The sequence below is a fragment of the Dipodomys spectabilis genome, unplaced genomic scaffold (assembly GCF_019054845.1).
Source record: "Dipodomys spectabilis isolate Male_0828 unplaced genomic scaffold, ASM1905484v1 ptg000266l, whole genome shotgun sequence".
Lineage (NCBI taxonomy): Eukaryota > Metazoa > Chordata > Mammalia > Rodentia > Heteromyidae > Dipodomys > Dipodomys spectabilis.
In genome coordinates this window covers 6,659,518-6,677,083 of record NW_024870943.1, presented here as the reverse complement: position 1 = coordinate 6,677,083, position 17,566 = coordinate 6,659,518, and the positions used below count along the sequence as shown (strand labels likewise).

At 57.0% G+C, this 17,566-nt stretch overlaps 1 protein-coding gene and 1 long non-coding RNA gene across 2 annotated transcripts; one reads left to right on the top strand and one right to left on the bottom strand.

The window, feature by feature from the left end:
• Positions 1-1,944: 1,944 nt before the first annotated feature.
• Ppp1r13l (protein phosphatase 1 regulatory subunit 13 like) lies at positions 1,945-17,243 on the bottom strand. Its single transcript, XM_042700564.1, is given in 18 exon segments — positions 1,945-2,486; positions 2,948-3,147; positions 4,387-4,553; positions 4,922-5,055; positions 5,150-5,176; positions 5,178-5,282; positions 5,861-6,241; positions 6,243-6,322; positions 7,275-7,731; positions 8,028-8,119; positions 8,221-8,319; positions 8,402-8,507; positions 8,509-8,739; positions 8,741-8,857; positions 8,859-8,912; positions 9,778-9,920; positions 10,006-10,084; positions 17,214-17,243. Coding segments are annotated over 17 exon segments (2,487 nt in total). The 5' UTR covers positions 10,061-10,084; positions 17,214-17,243; the 3' UTR covers positions 1,945-2,447.
• LOC122125898 lies at positions 8,035-12,098 on the top strand. Its single transcript, XR_006150786.1, has 2 exons — positions 8,035-8,089; positions 11,314-12,098. It is a non-coding gene; the product is annotated as an uncharacterized LOC122125898 (long non-coding RNA).
• Positions 17,244-17,566: the final 323 nt, after the last annotated feature.

Sequence of the window (17,566 nt, the reverse complement as noted above, 5' to 3'; positions counted from 1 at the left end):
CTGCAGGAACATGATCAAACACTAAATTCTTCTGGGTTTCCATTTCTCTTCCATTGCAAAACAAAAAGGAACAGAACTAGCACATAGATGGTAGTCAAATGAACATATATGAAGAGTGAAAAATCAGGCCAAGCACAAAGTAAACATTCAACAACTGCTAGCTTTTGTTTTTGTTTTCAGCAAAGTTGTGAATACCAGCTGTGCTGCTGAACACGGTACTAGAATCCAACCCCAATCACTGTCATCAAACAATACAAACAACCATACAATTAACATACAAGCCAGGTGCCAGTGGCTCACACCTGTAATCCTAAATACTTAGGAGGCCAAGATCTGAGAATCATAGTTCAAAACCAGCCTGGGAGTGGTGCTGTGGTTCAAAGTGGTAGAGTTACAGTCTTGAGTGTAAAAACTCAGGAACAGAGTGTAGGCCCTGACTTCAAGCCCCATGATGGACAGAAAAGTAAAAGCCAGCCTGGGGCAAGAAAGTCCTTAAGCTGTTATCTCAAACTAAGCACCAAAAAGCTTTGAAAGTGAAGCTGTGGCTCAAATGGTAGATAGAGCACCAGCCTCCAGTGAAAAAAAGCTAAAAGAGAGTGTTCAGGCCCTGAGCTCAAGCCACAGTACAGGTACAAAAACAGAAGGAAAAAAAACCTCACAAGTGGTGGGAATCTACATTAACAGGCTCCAGTAAGGCCAGGATAGTGAAGAATATTATTATTGTATTGTTTAGGCTTCTTCATGGTTTATAAATCATGTGTTTGAGAGCTAGAGGTACAGCTTAGAAGTAGGGCATGCTTCAACACACACAAGGACCTGATTTCCTTTTTTTTTTTTTTTTTTGGTCAGTTGTGGGGCTTCAACTCTGGGCCTGGGTGCTGTCCCTCAGCTCTTCAGCTCAAGGTGAGCATTCTACCACTTTAATCATAGTGCCACATCTGGTTTTCTGGTGATTGAAAGAACTCTCATGGACTTTCCTTCCTGGGCTGGCTTTGAACTGGGTTCCTCAGATCTCAGCCTCCTGAGTAGCTAGGATTACAGGCGTGAGCCACAGGTGCCCAGTTCTGATTTCCATCTTAATAGCATGGTAATGCATGCCTGGACTATCAGCACAGGAAGATCCAGGTTCAAAGTCAGCCCTGGTAAAGTATCAAAAGCAAAAAAAAGGGGGGGGGGTTGGGGACTTGGCTGTCATGGTATTTACTTTGCATGCTAAAGGAATTGGATTCTATTCCTGGTACTGCAGAGGAAGAGGGAGGGATGGGAGTAAGAGCTACTGGGACAAGGAATGTAAAGAATTTGGTTCCAGAAGCTGGAAAGGCAAGGAAACTTCCTAGGAAGCACCGCCCTGCCAGGCCTGCCAAGGTTTTGGTTTCAGCCGGTGCTGAAACTGTAAACCTCTTACCTCCACAACTGTGGGAAATAAACATGTTGTTCTAAGCCAGGGAGCTTGAGGCCATTTATTACAGCTGCACAGGAAATGAACATGCCTCCTATCCTACCTCTGTGACTCCACCTACCCTGCCTAAAATTTTCCATGATGTTCTTCACCTTTGGAGAACCAGGTGTGGTGTACATGTGTGTAATCCCAGCTACTTGGGAAAATCTGAGGAGCTTAGTTCAAACCAATCAATGGCAGCATAGTCTGTGATACTTTTATCTCCAATTAACCATCAAAAAGCAGGAAATGGAGCTGTGGCTCAAGTGATAGAGCTCCAGCCTTGAGCCAAAAAACGAAAGGACTGTACTCAGGTCCTGACTTCAAGCCCCAGTACCTGAAAAAAATAAATAATCATAGCAATAATAATAAAGACTGGTTTGTTAAGGTCTGAGGCATCCCCATGACTTTCCAAAAATCAAGAAAGAAAAAAAGGAATGGTTTGCTAATGTTGAACATTTGTACAGTTAGAACAGAATCAAAACGAGAAATCAATTTCTGTGCAAACTACCTTTATTTATATAAAGAAAAAAAAATCCTCACGTTGTTCAAAAAGCCAGCATTTCATAATGGCACTTAACTGGGAGATGTGGGGTGGGGATAGTTGGTCTCACCCCAGTCCTCACAGAGACCATGCTGGTGGAGATGGGATGGTCGTGGGGGACTCCCAGGGAAATCAGGTGGCTGGGGCCCATTCCCACGCTCAGGGGGGAGGGTGGGAGGCGACTCGCAGTAGCTGTAAGAGGCACTTATGGACAGGATCTGATTTGGCAAATGTGGGAGGGGTTCGCAGCCCCGCCCCCTGCACCTCCTCGGGCTGAGGCAGGTTCCTAAAGTTAGGGCTAGGGTTCTCCTTCTCCCGGTGCTTCTGGTAGAACTGGAGGTCAGGACCGCACCCCTGCCGGGGCTAGGGGTACAGGTGCACGCGGCAATAATTGCAGGGGCGAGAGGTCAGGAGCAAAGGCAGTCCCGGCTAGCTTGTCTCCACGGGAAACGTCCTTCTGTCCCGTTAGACTTTATTCCTCTGGGGCTTCACCCTGGGGAAGAGCTGGGGGAAGCCGATCTTCAGACACCAGGAGCTCCCAGACCCTCACTGGCCTCTCAATCACCCGCACAGACAGGTAATCCCGCCCCCGAGCCACGCCCCCGGCCAATGGACACATCTAATTAGCACGAACCAGTCAATGGCCAGGAAGGCAGTACCCGTCGTAGAGAAAGACTGAGCATCAACCAATCAACAGCCGGGAGGCAATACCATTTCCCGCCTCTCACTGAAGTGGGCGTTCCCTTTCACCTCACGACCAATGATAGACTCCTGTGACCCCTTTCACTCAATAATGAGCTGCCCTCCCCGCCCCTCTTTTTTTTTTTCTTTTCCAGGATGTCGGACGCGCCAGGCGAAGTCTTTACTAACTGCATGCTCAGCCCGCCCTCCCTCGTTTCTGGATGGCATCTGCAGCCAGCTGCTGTCAGGAGCCTCCTCCCGCCAAGATCTCCTCCCAAGCTCACCCCGAAGTAGTTCCTGGGCACGTAGCCCTCCTGGCCGTGCAGCGCTGCCCACCACCAGTCGGTCTCCTCGGGCCCGTCCCGCCGCAGCACGGTGACTGACTCGCCCTCTCGGAAGGACAGCTCGTCCCCGAACTCGGCGCTGTAGTCCCAGAGGGCGTACACAGCCCCGTTGTGCATCAACCCCATGTTCTGCTCCACGTCTGAAAATACAGGGTGGGGATGTGAGAGCCTGGCTGGAGGTCCGGGAACAGAAACTGGGCCAGGTCCACTCAGGGGATGGGACCAGGGACCATGTCAGCCCAGTAAGGGGAGGAGTTCTTGCTTTTGTCAATGCTCCCCACTTTTAACCCGTTTAAATTTCTACAGATTATGGCTCAGACCCATCATCCTAGCTATTCAGGAGACTGAGATCTGAGGATCGCAGTTCAAAGACAGCCCGGGAAGGAAAGTCCTATGAGATTTTTGTTTTGTTTTGTTTTGTCGGTCGTGGGGCTTGGACTCTGGGCCTGGTCACTGTCCCTCATCTCTTCAGCTCAAGGCTAGTGCTCTACCACTTGAGCCACAACGCCACTTCTGGCTTTTTCTGCTTAGGTGGTGCTGAGAATCGAACCCAGGACCTCATGAATGCAAGGCAAGCACTCTACCACTGAGCCACCTTCCCAGCCCCTCCTATGAGATTTTATTTATTTATTTTTTTTTGGTGGGGGGTGTCTGGTCGTGGAGCCTGAACTCTGGGCCTGGGTGCTGTCCCTCAGCTCTTCAGCTCAAGGCTAGCGCTTTACCACTTGAGCCACAGTGCCACTTCCGGCTTTTTTCTTTTGCTTATGTAGTGCTGAGGAATCAAACCCAAGGCCTCATGCATGCAAGGCAAGCGCTCTACCATTGAGCCACCTTCCCAGCCCATCCTATGAGATTTAGATCTCCAATTAACCAAGAGAAACCAGAAGTAGAGCTGTGGTTCAAAGTGGTTGAAGGGCTAGCCTTGAGTAGAAGAGCTCAGGGACAGCGCCCAGGCCCTAAATTCAAGCCCCATGACCAACAATCATCATCATCATCTACAGTGCACATGCAGAAGAGGCTCTATGCACAGTTCTCTAGATGTAATCTATGTTGTCCCTCCCATCTGAGACCCCGTTGATACAGCTGGCCTCTGGAGAGATGAGGTACAACTCAGGTCTTTTTACAAGCCACTGCCCAAGGCCCCTTCCCCAGCAGCGTAGCCTGCTCACTTGCCAGTTGTGTGCAATACTGACATTCCCCCCTGCCCAGCCCGGTACTACCAGGTTGATGGTCCATTTGGAATCTACGACTTCCCACCCGGCAGGTGAGAAAGGGCCCAGCGGCACCACCTCCCTCACACGTGTCCATCTACAAGGTGTCCAGTCCCCGCCCCCACCAGCTTCCGCCCGCCAGGTGGGCGCCCCAGCCCGGCCTCGCACCTGCCAGGTAGGTGGCGCAGTCGGCATAGCCCTCGCGGTAGGGGTCACACTTCTCGATGGCGGTGGCGCCGTCACTGAGCGTGGTGGCGAAGATGGCGGCGCCGTGCTGCACCAGCGCGGTGCAGATGGCCGTGTCGTTGCAGGAGGCCGCACAGTGCAGGGGGGTCCTGGGCAGCAGCGGGGAGAGGGGGGAGAAGGAGGAACTCCTGAGACCTCGGCCCCGCCCACCTCCCCAGCCCCGCCCACCTGTACCTGGCCCCGCCCACCCTCCCCAACCCCGCCCGCCCGGCCCCACCCACCTGCACTGGCCCCGCCCACCCAGCCCCACCCACCTGCACTGGCCCCGCCCACCCAGCCCCACCCACCTGCACATGGCCCCGCCCACCTTCCCCAGCCCCGCCCACCCTCCCAGCCCCCACCTGCACTGGCCCCGCCCACCCAGCCCCACCCACCTGCACTGGCCCGCCCACCCAGCCCCACCGACCTGCACCTGGCCCCGCCCACCCCGGGCACATGCGCGGTGCAGCGCACTCACCAGCCGTGGCTGTCCGGGGAGTTGACGTTGGCACCTGCAGCGATGAGGAAGTCCACGATGGGGTAGTTGGCGCCGCAGATGGCATTGTGCAGGGCGGTGATGCCCTCCTCGTTGGGCTGGCTGGGATCGTTCATCTGGGAGGACCGGAAAGAAGGAGCCTCAGTCCTCCACCTGTCATCTCCCCTCCCCGCCAAAGCCTCAGCCCTGCGCCTGTCACTTCCCCCTCACCTCCTTCACTGCCTGCTGCACCACGTCCCAGCTCCCCGGTCAGCGCTGCGTCCAGCAGCAGCACCAGTGGGTTGAGGCGAGCACGCCGGGCCTTGCGTGGGGACCCCACCTTCCGCAGCACGGAGCGCATCTCCTGCGGGGGGGGGGGGGCGGGGGGAGGCAAGTTGGGAGACTGACTCCAGCCACTACAAGGGTCTACCAGTACTGCAAGCTCATGCTTGAAAGGGAATTGGCAGGCCAGGCATGTGGCCCAGGTGGTAGAGCACTTGCCTAGCAAATAGAAGTCCCAGAATTACCCCCCCCCAAAAAAGAAGGAATCGCATCACTCTCTGCGCTAGTACTGGGGTGGAACTCAGACCCTATGGCGTTTGTCCCTTAGCTCTTTCCACTCAAGGCTAGCACTCTACCACTTGAATCACAGGGTCTCATGGACTTTCCTGCCTGGGGCTGGCTTCCAACCACAATCCTCAGATCTCAGCCTTCTGAGTAGCTAGGATTACAGGCATGAGCCACCAGTGCCCAGCATATTTTCCTGCCTGGGGAGGGGTCATATTAGACCACAAGGGCTGCCTTGGGCTGTCCTTAGGCTGTTTTCCAGCACCTCTGGCTGTTACTCAAAGAAAAACAGTTCAGGGAGTGTAATTAGTTGTACACTGGAGGTTTCTTTGCTATAGCTAGATGTTAGAACACGTCTTTATTCCTATTACGTACCATGCTTGGTGGTTGCTCTGGTGGGCTGCTCTGGGGTGGGGCTGGGGGTGGGATGGGAGCTGGTGGAGCAGGAGCAGGGGGCCCTGCCCTGCCTTCAGATCCCTCTGTGATGGGGGTCAGCTCTGGCTCTGGGCCCCCAGGCCCTGGCCCACCGTGCCGGTGGAAGAGACGGTTGATGATCTGCTGATACTGCTTCTTGTGGGTGGGGGGCAGGGCCACAGCGGGGCTCTGCTCCATGGAGCCCCTGCGCTTGAGCGGCCGAGGAATCTCAGCCAGGACACGTGCCACCTCCTCCAGCTCAGGCACCGACTGTGCCTCGGGTGGCAGTGCTGGCTGCAGCCTTGTGGGGCTGAGGGGCCGAGTCACAGTGCCTTCTTCTCCCATCTCCAGCCTCCAGCACGGGTGGCAGCAGACCCTCAAGCTCCGGCTCAGGCTCGAGCTCCGTGGGGGGCTTGAGGAGGCCTAGCAGGAGCAAGAGCACCATCAGAAGATGAACCCTCCAGAAGTCCCCCAGGACTCTGCGAAACTTTCAGGGCCTACAACCAGTATTGCTGCTGTGTGACCTCAGGGGCGTTCCTTGCCCTCTCTAGACTTCACTTTCCCGTGGCTGAGAATAATATACAGTTAGGATAACAACCATGTACTGAGCACTTAGGATGTACTTGGTGCTTTACATACTGTTTTTTTTTTTCCTCTCTCCTTATTCATTTTTGAGATAGGTATCTTATTATGTAGCCCAAGATGGCCTTGAATTTGTGATCTTTCTGTTTCCACTTCCTGAATGCCAGGATTATAGGCATGTATCACCCTGCCTGGTTTATCTCCCCGCCTCTCCCCAGCAGTGTTTCTAAAACAGGCGCAAGTAATCATCATCCTCATCTTCCTCCTCCTCCTCCTCCTCACTCTTGGCCCAGGTTCTCATAATCCATGTCATAATCCTTCAAGGCAATGATCATGACTGTCCCATACAAATGGGTGCAGAGGCTCAGCTAGGTTAGGTAATTTATCCTGAGTCACACAGCAAGCCCATGGTTAGAGACTCAAGCCTCCAATGGTTTCACACTAATTTATTAACTATTCTAATTTATATAACCATTGAGAGCTTCCTAGGCATTAGGCTCCACTTTCAGGGCTTGATATAGTTTTAGCATCATACTCCAATATGATAGTTTCTATCACCATTTACCTTTTACACTCAAGAATATGGAGGCTCAGAGAGGCTAAGTGACCTGCCTGAGGTCACACAGGATGGAACCAGTCAGTCTAGCTGCAGAATCCCTGTTTAACTATTGCCCACTCCTGTCGAACCTCATCTGGCCTCACTCTCTGCAGGAGGCTGGCTGTGATGGCTACCCCAGCCACTCTGCCCTGCCACCCTCCATCCAGCCCTCTGGTGCCCCCTTTGCCAACTTACCTTCATTCCCTGGGGGCCAGGTCTGTTGGGGAAGCTGGGGGGTTGTAGTAGGGGGCTGGGCGGGGGGCTGAGGCTGGGGTGGCACCTGGGGCTGCGGTTGGGGATGGACTTGGGGTTGTGGGGGCGGCTGGGGCTGGGTAGGCAGCTTCGGAGGAGGTGCTCGGGGGAAGACAGGGGATCCAGGGAACACATTCCTACTGGCCCCGTGCTCCCAGAAGGCATTTTGTAGCTTGAATATCATGCTGAGGGGGATGGGGCGCTGGCGTGGGGCGTTGCGAGGCTGGGGGGCGGCGGGGGGCATGGGGATGCGGCTGACGGGCTGCCAGCTGCGGGGCAGGGTCCCCGAGGGCCCTGCAGAGCCCAGGGAGCGGCGGTAGCCGCCTACATCGGAGCGCCGGTCGCTGGCCAGAGGGGAGACTTTGTAATTGCGGGGCAGGGTGGCGCTAGTAAGGTTGTCCTAGGGAAGAAAAAAAAAGGAGGGAAGGTAGAAGAGGCTCAGGTGGGACAGAGGGAGAGGCAAAGGTGAGAAGCGGGGGAAGAGGTGAGGGAAACGCGAGGATGAAGACAGAGGGTCCAGGAGGGGCGGAAATCCAAGAGAAAGCGCGCGGAGAAGGACTTCTAAGAGCCCCGCCCCGCCAAACCACGCCCTCTTCACTGGCGTAACCACGCCCCCAGTGCCTGGCCCAATCCGCTGGCAGAACCCCGCCCACCTCGCTGGCACGGCCCCGCCCCCAGTCGAGCCCCGCCCCTGACCTTGCCCGCCGCCCCCAACCCGTCCAGGCTGCTCTCTCTCCAGGGCAACAGCTGCAGGCCAGGTGAGGAGGGCCGCGAGAAGACGTCCAGGCCTGCGGGGGTAGGGGGTGGGAGGAATCATTAGGACGGGGGTGGAGTGATGAGGGGTGCGGGGGGGTCTCCCCTCCAGGTCCCCCACTCTCTTATCACTCACGTTCATAGCTGGCTGTTTGCGAAGATTTCTTCTCGTAAGCCACGTCCAGGTCGGACTCATTCCAGGCTTTTGGGGTGCGCCGGCGCAAGGTCAGGTCATCTGGGGGCATTTTGCGCGTGAAGATACTGGCCCCGGCCCCCCCAGATCGCCCCGTACCCCGCCGCCCAAGGGCGCAGCTCACCTTGCGCGCGCAGGGGCGGGGCGAAGGCGCTGCCGCCCGCGCCCAGCAGGGCGCTCCCGAAGGCGGGCACGTCGTAGGCGGAGGCCGGGGGGCGTGGGGAAGGCCCCCCGCTCCGGAAAGAAAGCCTGGGGACCCTCGGCCAGAGGGCTGCCGCGGGGAGAGCCCGCGCGGCCCAGGAAGTCGAAGGGAGTGGGGGGACCTTGCTGGCGGAGAGGGCCTGACCCAGGCCGCGGGGAGGGCGCACGGCCAAGCGGGCTGCCCGCTCCCTCGAAGGCGCGGGACCGCGGCGAGGGCGCGCGGTCCAGGCTGCCGTAGGCGTCCGGCTGCAGGTACAGCGGGGGTGCGCGGCGATGACGGCCGGGCTTTGGGGGACAGCGGGCTGTAGGGATGTAGGGACGGGGCACTCTCGGAGCGCCCGAATGGGGCATCTGCATTGTCGGTGGCTGTCTTCCGGGGGGGACCCTCGGCTGCCGAAAGGCTCGGAGACCGGGCTGGAGCTGTATCGGGGCATCTGCGGGGAGGCAGGGGGGGTTGGGGTCAAAGGGGACATTAGTGAAGGAAATCATAAGCAGTTATTGAATGTCAATTCAGAGGTGTTGGTTCAGGGTAAGAAGAGAGGCAGTGAGCCCAGTGAAAGGATGTTGATGCTAGCCTGTCACCACGGTCTCCTTTGGGTGACTTAGGAAAAGGCCCCTGGGGAGGTAGAGATAGGAGGGCCACAGCTGGAAGCTAGCAGTATTAAAAACAAACAAAAAAAGATGTTATGGAGACCCTATCTCAAAACAAAACAAGAAAGCCCATTGCTCATGGCCTGTAATCCTAGCTACTCAGGAGGATGGAATCTGAGGACTGCTGTTTGAAGCCAGCCAATGCTGAAAAAGTCTGTGAGACTCTTATCTCCAATTAGCAGCGAAAAGTTGGAAGTAGAGGTGAGACTCAAGTCGTAGAGCACTAGCCTTGAGTGGAAAAAAAACCAAGCAAGAGGGCAAGGCCCTGAATTCCAGCCCAAGTGCTGGCACAAAACAACAATGACAAAACTCATTGCTGTAATTCCAGCTATTCTGGAAGGGGGGGGGACAGGAAAAAGGATGACATTCTGAGGTTGCCCCAGAGCAAAAGCTCAGAAAAATAAAACAATAAAGCTCTGGGGGTTATGTCTCAAGTGGTAGAGCACTTTAAGGTCCTAAGTTCAAACCCAGTACTATCAAAAGAAACAAAAAGAAGCAAGGGAGCCTTTTCTTCTTAAATGTCCTCCTCCACCGATTCCCTCTTTGAGCAGCCCACAAATCTGCCCTCAAGAACAGGACATAGATCTGCCTAAGATGGCGTGAGTCATGAGAAGCAGGCCTTGGGGTCAGGATGGGGATCAGGCTCACCCTAGGGGAGACTCCGGCCTGGGGGCCAGGAGGTGCAGGTGAGTCTGACCACAGGGACTCCAGCTGCTTGGTCAGTTCGTCCACCTTGGCCGCCGCCGTGTCCAGCTCCATCTGCTTTAGATCCATGTGTTTCATGGCCAGCGCTGGTCGGGCGGGCAGGAGTGAGGGTCAGGACCACGCCTCCCGGAGGGCCCTGCCCCTCAGGCCCCGCCCCCTGCCCCAGCTCACACTGGAAGTTCAGGTCCAGAAGGTCCCGCGCGCTCTGGAACGCCTCGCTGTCCATGGTGCCAGGCCGGAGCAGGGGCGCCTGAGAGTTGTGGGGGGAGGGGATCATCTCAGACTCTGGACCCCACCCGTGGGAAATGCGCGGCAGGGGGGAGAGGAGCAAGACTGCCCCTGCCTTCCCCTAGAAATGCTTTGCTTCAAGGAAATTGCAAGTCCTTCAAACTTTGGTCCATACATAACCTACAAGACCCAAACCCTTTTGAGAAGGCTCCACAGAGCTTCACCCCCTTCCTCAGATCTCAGCCTTCACTGAATGCCTCCTAGGGGTCAAGGGATAATGTCAAAGGCTGGAGGGCATTTTAAAACATAATAGTTAGAAGTGGCGCTGTGGCTCAAGCGGTAGAGCACTGGCCTTGAGCTGAAGAACGCAGGGACAGCGCCCAAGCCCAGAGTTCAAGCCCCACGACCGACAAAAAAAAAAAAAAAAACCATAATAGTTGTGCATTTCACTTGGAGTATAAATGCAATTTTAAGAACAAAAACAAGAACCACTATGGCATACTGGGACATTACCTTCTAAGACCGTATTAAGTGCTTTGTAGTCAGTCATGGTCAAAACCTCTCTAACAGGCATGAAAGTTAAAGCTCAGCAACGTCTGTGCCAAGATCTCACTCGTGCCTGGCATGGTGGCACACGCCTGCGGGCCCAGCTACTCAAGAAGCAAAGGAAGGGGCTGGGAAGGTGACTCAGTGGTAGAGTGCTTGCCTTGTAAGCATAAGGCCCTGGGTTCAATTCCTCAGCACCACATAAGCAGAAAAAGCCGGAAGTAGCGCTGTGGCTCAAGTGGTAGAGCGCTAGCCTTGAGCTGAAGAGCTGAGGGACAGCGCCCAGGCCCAGAGTTCAAGCCCCTTGGCGATAGAAGAAGAAGAGAAAGAGGAAGAAGAAGAAGAAGAAGAAGAAGAAGAAGGAGGAGGAGAAGCAGGAGGAGGAGAAGGAGGAGGAGGAGGAGGAGGAGGAGGAGGAGGAGGAGGAGGAGGAGGAGGAGGAGGAGAAGAAGAAGAAGAAGAAGAAGAAGAAGAAGAAGAAGAAGAAGAAGAAGAAGAAGAAGAAAAAGAAGAAGAAAAGGAAGGAGAATCAGAGCCAAGGCCTCTTCGGATCAAGTAGGGAGAATTTGGAAAGTAAAAGCAAAAAGGGGCGTGGCTCGCTCAGCTAGCCGGAAGGGGCGTGGCTTGCCAAACCCCCAGTTCAGTCTCTTAAGTTTCACACCTAGATGGGACCTAACTTGTTTTCTTCTTCATTGTCTCTACCAGGCTGGAGGCCTGGCTCACAGGGACGCATGGTTTGAAGGAACAATATGGCGGCTGGGGCCAAGGGGTGGATCAGCAGCTGTGGTCACCAGCCTAGCAGGAAGGAGGGAGCCTTCCCTCTCCTGGGGAACCAGTCAAGCCAGCACCAACCACGTCCCCATGGCAGCCGCCACGCCCGCTGGAGCTGTCACCCTCCTGACTACACCGACCTCGGATTTGGCAGTAGGAGCGTGGGCAGCAGGCTGGGTGGAACGTGTTGATACTGGCCTCTTGTCTAGAGGCCACAAGATCAGAACCTGTTGGGGCTGATGGCTCATTTGGGTGTATTGGGAGTGTGTGACCTTGGGTGATGAGTCCTCTCCACTCCTGAGGCCTCAGTTTCCCCACATTAGAAGGACGCAAACTAGCTATTGGGAGAGGGAGGCTCTTCAACTTGAATTGCAATCAGCCCCCATCCTGAAATTGTAAGGGTGTGAGACTCTGGGACTCCTCAGCTTGAGAGTCTACAGGTGGTGGGTCCAAGATTCTATCTTTGGAACATTCTAGCATTTTCTAATTTAGTTGGTGTATTAGTCTGTTTTCCTGCCCTTTCTTCACTTCGTATCCACCCCAAGTTCCCACCACCCTGGAAGCTCAGAGAAGGGAGAAAGTTGCTCAATGAATGAGCCAGACTTTTGGGAGTCATGTTTGGCAGTACCCCTGGCAGATCTGACCAGCGTACCTCAGTTTCCTAACCTGTAAAATGAGAATGGTCCAGCGGCTTACTTCATAAAACTATTGTGAACATACTTGGGGTTTAATTCTTTTTTTTTTTTGGGTCCGGTCGTTGGGCCTGAACTCTGGGCCTGGGCGCTGTCCCTCAGCTCTTCAGCTCAAGGCTAGCGCTCTACCACTTCAGCCACAGCGCCACTTCCGGCTTTTTTCTTTTTGCTTATGTGGTGCTGAGGAATTGAACCCAGGGCCTCAGGCATGCAAGGCAAGCGCTCTACCACTGAGCCAACTTCCCAGCCCCCGGTTTAATTCTTTTTGAAAAGTAAAGCCTCAGCAAGTGGAGGCTATGGGCCAGGTGGGGTGGTGCATACCTGTAATCCCAGCACTTGGAAACCCTAGGCAGGAAGATTGAGTTCAAGGCCAGTCCTGGTGTACATAATGAGACTGTCTCAAAAACCCACCAAAGAAAGTAGAAATTAAAACTCAGGGCTTTAAACTGGGTGTAGTAAGCCGGAAACTGGTCGTGGTAAGCCAGACGCCAGTGGCTCAAGTCTGTAATCCTAGCTACTCTGGAGGCTGAGATGTGAGGATCACGGTTCAAAGCCAGCCCAGGCAGGAAAGTCTGAGACGCTTATCTCCAGTAAACCACTAGAAAACTGGAAGTGGTGCTGTGGCTCAAGCGGTAGAGCGCTGGCCTTGAGCTGAAGAGTTGAGGGACAGCGCCCAGGTCTAGAGTTCAAGCCCCACGACGGCCAAAAAATAAAACAAACTGGACATGGTGGCTCACCCCTGTAATCCCAGCTACAGCGGAGGTAAAGATCAGGAGGCTGAGGCCAGTTAATGAGGACCCCCCCCCCCAATTTCAATCAACAGCAGGTTTGGCACTCCATGTCTGTCATTCCGGCTACGCAGGAGACATAGGTAAGTGGATTGAGGTCCTGGGCATAAACTCTGAAATCTTAATTGAAAAATAACACCCCGACGGGACCACCAGGGGGCGCCGGGGTCCCCGCGGGGCGGGATGGGGCGGGGCGGTTGCAGCCCCTGAGCTCAGGCCCAGGGAATGTGTGGCGGGTCTGGGCAGGTGCGGGCCTCCCTGGGCGGGGCGCGAGGGCGGGGATCGGGGGTGGCGTAGGCCGCGTCGGTTCCCAGGCTTCTTAAGCCCAAGTCCTCTTCCCTGGGATCCCTTCTGACTTCTGTCCACCCCCTTGGGGTCCCTTCTTTTGTCTCACCTAATCTGGGGGGGAGGAGTAAGGATCCCCGTGGACTTCCTGGAGGAATCGTCCTCCTCCTAAGGAACCAGGTCAAGGCCTAAGGCTAGGCCGAGAACACCCATGTTGGATTCCCGCAGCCCTGTGGGTTACTCTGTGGCTGGGAGAGGTCCCCACCTTCTCTGGGACTCTATTTCCCCTGTGTGGACAGCTGTGGGATGAGTTGGCGACTACCTCGCCCCGGGGCTGAACCTCTAGCTTTGGACTGGTTATATGTGTTTCTGGTTACCTCGGTTTCCACCTAACTACAATGGGGGAATGAGTACCTTCGCCTCCAGAGGTGTGAGGATTGAGTGACCTAATTTACACGCATGAAACGAAGTTCACACGTCCAGGATTCTTAATGACGCAGCTTCCTCCACGGGTCATTAAGACAACACAAAGGTGAGGGTATGCCACTCAAGGTCATTTTGCCCTCTGCTCCACCCCCACCCAAATAAAGGCTCCTTTCAGCTCTGCATGAGTTTTGATGCTGGGAATCTCAAATCACTAGCTCCTTGGATCTCCAAAGCTTCCCTTCCCACATTCATCTCTGCGTTCTGGCCAGTGATCAATCATCTCCAAAACAACAACAAAAACTTGGGAGACCAGGGCAGGGAGCTCCATGGAAGATTCTAGACAGAAGCTGGCAAAAGCCCAAGATGTGGGTGATGTCTGTTTGCCAGCCTCAGTTTCCCCGCTGGTAGGGAGGAGTCGCTTCCCTGGGTCAGCAATCTCTATTGAAGGGAGAACTCATAGGCTGGCCTGGGGGGGGGGGGGGGGCGGAGTCTGAGATGTCTTTGGGGATATGGGTTGGAGTCCTGCCTACCTGCCAGACCTGATCCCTGGCATGGCCTGTGTTGGCGGTCACGGGTATTATTTTTAATTTCATCTCAGCCTGTCACTGAATGCCCTTCACACCCAGACATTCACAAACATCCCGGTCCCATCTCCTCGGGTCCCCGCTCCCTTTTTAATCCCCGACACATGACGCATAGGGGTGGAGGGATGCGGGGGAGAGAGGCCGGCCTGCCCCTGCCCTCCTCCAGCCTGAAGGACAGACACACACCTCCAGAATTAGCCTCTACCCCTCCCTTATCTCCCACAACAATTCAGGTCAGACAGATGGGCGTGGAGGTGACATTTCTCACCTCAGGGTCAGGCCCAGGAGCCTGGACGGGGGAGGTTCGGGAAATGTGGTGGGAGTGGATGACTCCCATCTCCCTTCGGGCCAGCGCACGGTTAGGAGGCCGAAACCTGGCCCTTAAACGCGGCTGCTGCTGCTGCGTGGCCCTGCCAGCCTCAGTTTACCCCCTCCTCTGTGTGCCACGCAGAAGTGCTCCACCACGCAAGCATCCCGGGTCCCAACCTTGCCTTCCTAGAATTCTGCCTTAAGCTCTCTAGACTGACCTCTGCACACCCCCAGATTATCTGCCACCCCTGTGGGGGCAACACGAGGCCCCCCGGGCCGCCGCCAGGGGGCGCGCGGGGGCGCCTTCCCCCCTCCCCTGCGCCTGGTTAAGCAGGTCTGACGCCCCGAGTTAATGACATGTTGGGGTTCGCTCAGTGGCACCGGGGAGGTAGGAAAGCTGTCCCGGTTCCTCACCTCCCCTTCCCCCCCCCCCCCGCCTCCCGGAGCCGGAAAGCGGGGGAACTTGGCGGCAGAGCCTCCGGAGGGGCCCCCGGGACGTGTCCCCCCTCCGTCTCAAAGCCCCAAGTTCTGCTGTCCCCGCCCCACCCTCGGCTCTGACACCCCAGGCGGAGGCGGAGGCCGGCGGCGCGACCACCCGCTCCAGCCCCGCCACCATCTCTTCCCCCTAGATTCGGAGATCGGACACCCCAAAGTCACCCAGGCAACTCAGACCCCCGAGAGCCCCCCCAGCTCAAGGCCCTCTGCAATCCCAGCGCCAACGTCCCCCTGAGATCGGGATACGGGGGGGTCCCCCCAGTCCCTCATTCCAAGAACTCCGGCATTCGAGCCCCCTCCTCCTCCCACCCCCCACCCCCCCGCCCCGCTCTTCCCTCTACTCAGAAAACCAAGTTTCCAAGCTGCCTCTGCCCAAGTTCTGCCCCGGGACCCCGTGTCCGCGTCCCCGCCCTTTCCTCCCTAGGGTCGCGGGGTCAGGATGCTCGGGAAGGGGGGGGGGTCGCTGGACCCCCGGAGGGTGGAACTCACGGGTCCGGAGCAAATCCTGGCACCGGGGGGGCTTCCTCCGGCTCCGGCTCGGGCTCCAGCTGCGGGGCGCGGGGCGCGAGCGGGGCGGGGCAGGCGCCGGGAACAGGTTAGACGACGTGACGGGGCTGGAGGGAGGCGGGCCCGCAGGGGGCGGGGCCCGGGGCGGCCCGGGGCACCTTGGGACTTGTAGTCCCAGAGGGGGGCGGGCCACGCCCATGCACCGACATCTCTCTCACACACACACCCACCTTCCCCCCGAAGTCCATTTCACAGACGGGAAGAACGAGGCCCAGAACCTGGGAGCGACCGGCCTGCGAGGCCCACGGGAGGAGCCGGATGCCGCCTTGTGGGGCTGCAGGATACTGGTACCTGAGCCCTTCCCCTCTCGGCCAGGCTCAGTTTCCCCTTTAATGAGGGAAGATGTGAGGCTCCATCTACCAAAGGGGTGTAAGATTGGAGGCTGACCCTTTCTAACCTTGGTAATCAATTGCACTTAGACAGTGAGCCTAACTCCTGGACGAGAGGAGGGACAGTTTGGATTGGGATGAAAGCCTCGGTGTGGCTGCCCAGCCCTGGGTACAGTAATGGCATTGCACCCTTTTGCGCAAAAGTAAATTGCCTTGGGAGGAGGGGGCACGGGGGCAGAGAACTGGAGGCTGAGCCGGGCGCCGGTGGCTCACGCCTGTCATCCTAGCTACTCAGGAGGCTGAGATCTGAGGATCAGGGTTCAAATCCTGCCCGGGCAGAAAAGTCTGTGAGACTCTTCAATTAACGACCAAGCGCTAGAGCACAGTCTTGAGTAAAAGAGATCAGGGGGCAGTGCCCAGGCCCCGAGTTCTAGACGCACGACATCATCCCCCCCCCCAAAAAAAGATTGGAAGCTGGGGAAACACCCCCTTCTAAGTGCTGAACTGCATCAGTCTCTCCTCGGCTCTCTGAGTTGGAGCGCTACAGAATATTCCAGCCAGAGCCCCACATCTGGGCTGGACAGCCGTCCCAGCAGCACCAGGGACGGGCGCCCAGCACCATCCAGCCGGGGTCCTCCGGAGCCCGCGGGGACGGCTGCCACCGACTGACGGGAACTGTCTGGAGATTCCCAGCGGGGAGGGCAGGTCCCCTCCCTCCTCTCTGGAATGGGAGGGGCACCCCAATTCTGCAGTAGGATCCGAAATCTCGGCAGAAGCTGCGAGAAGCGGCTCTGACACACCGGCCAGGAATGCAGTCGAGTCACCCGGTCTCGCCGCCGTCCCGGGGCTCCACCCGCCGCCCCGCGGGGCGCAGCCACGGTGGGAAAAGGTTCGGGCGCGTCCCCGAACCCCCCCCCCGTCCACGTGCGGTTGTTTACACACGTCTGGGGGCAGGGGAGGGGGCGATCTGGATTCCCACCCCCGGCCCCTTCCTCGAAGCTACGGGGACGTTTCCTCCCGCAGGAGACTGGGTCCTCGGGGCGTCCCCGGAGCTCCGTTTGGTCCACGATCCCAGCCCCTCCTACTCGGTAACCCTCCAAGGAGGTCGGCGCCTGGGTCCGAGGCTCCGCCCTCAACCCCACAGGCCCCGCCCCCTGCGTTTCCCGCTCCAGGAGAGTCGGGGAGCCCCGCCCCCGGGGGGGTACGGCGAGTCTAGGCGAAGGAATACTCTATATTCCTCTATTTCACGACATCTCTCACTCAAGTCCTAAGTTTCCAAAGCTTCGGGGCCTCCACAGGGGGTGGAAAAAAAAAGAACCGTAACGCCGAGGGCACAGCTCTGCCAGCCAGGATACTCACCTGGCTCTCCAAGAATTTCGGCCAAACCGACCTTCCTGTCTCTTTAAGAGATAGGGTCTATCAGTGACTGCCCCTTTAAGGCGGTGTCGGGGGCAAACTATGTGGTGCAGACTGTGGGTGAGACCCGTCGGGTCCTGGCGGAACTGTTTCTCTAGAGAGGCGGCGAGTCCGTTTCTCTCAGGACCAGACTTGGAGGCAGCGTGTTCTTCGGGGCTTCTGCAACACCGAAGTGGACGTTTCCCTCTGTGGCGTTAACAGAGTTCACAGGCCCCGACCTACCCCTCCCCCCCGCGCTCCGCTGCCACTTGGGCGCGTCCGGGCGCGGCCCCGCCCCCTGGGGTCCGCGTGGTCGG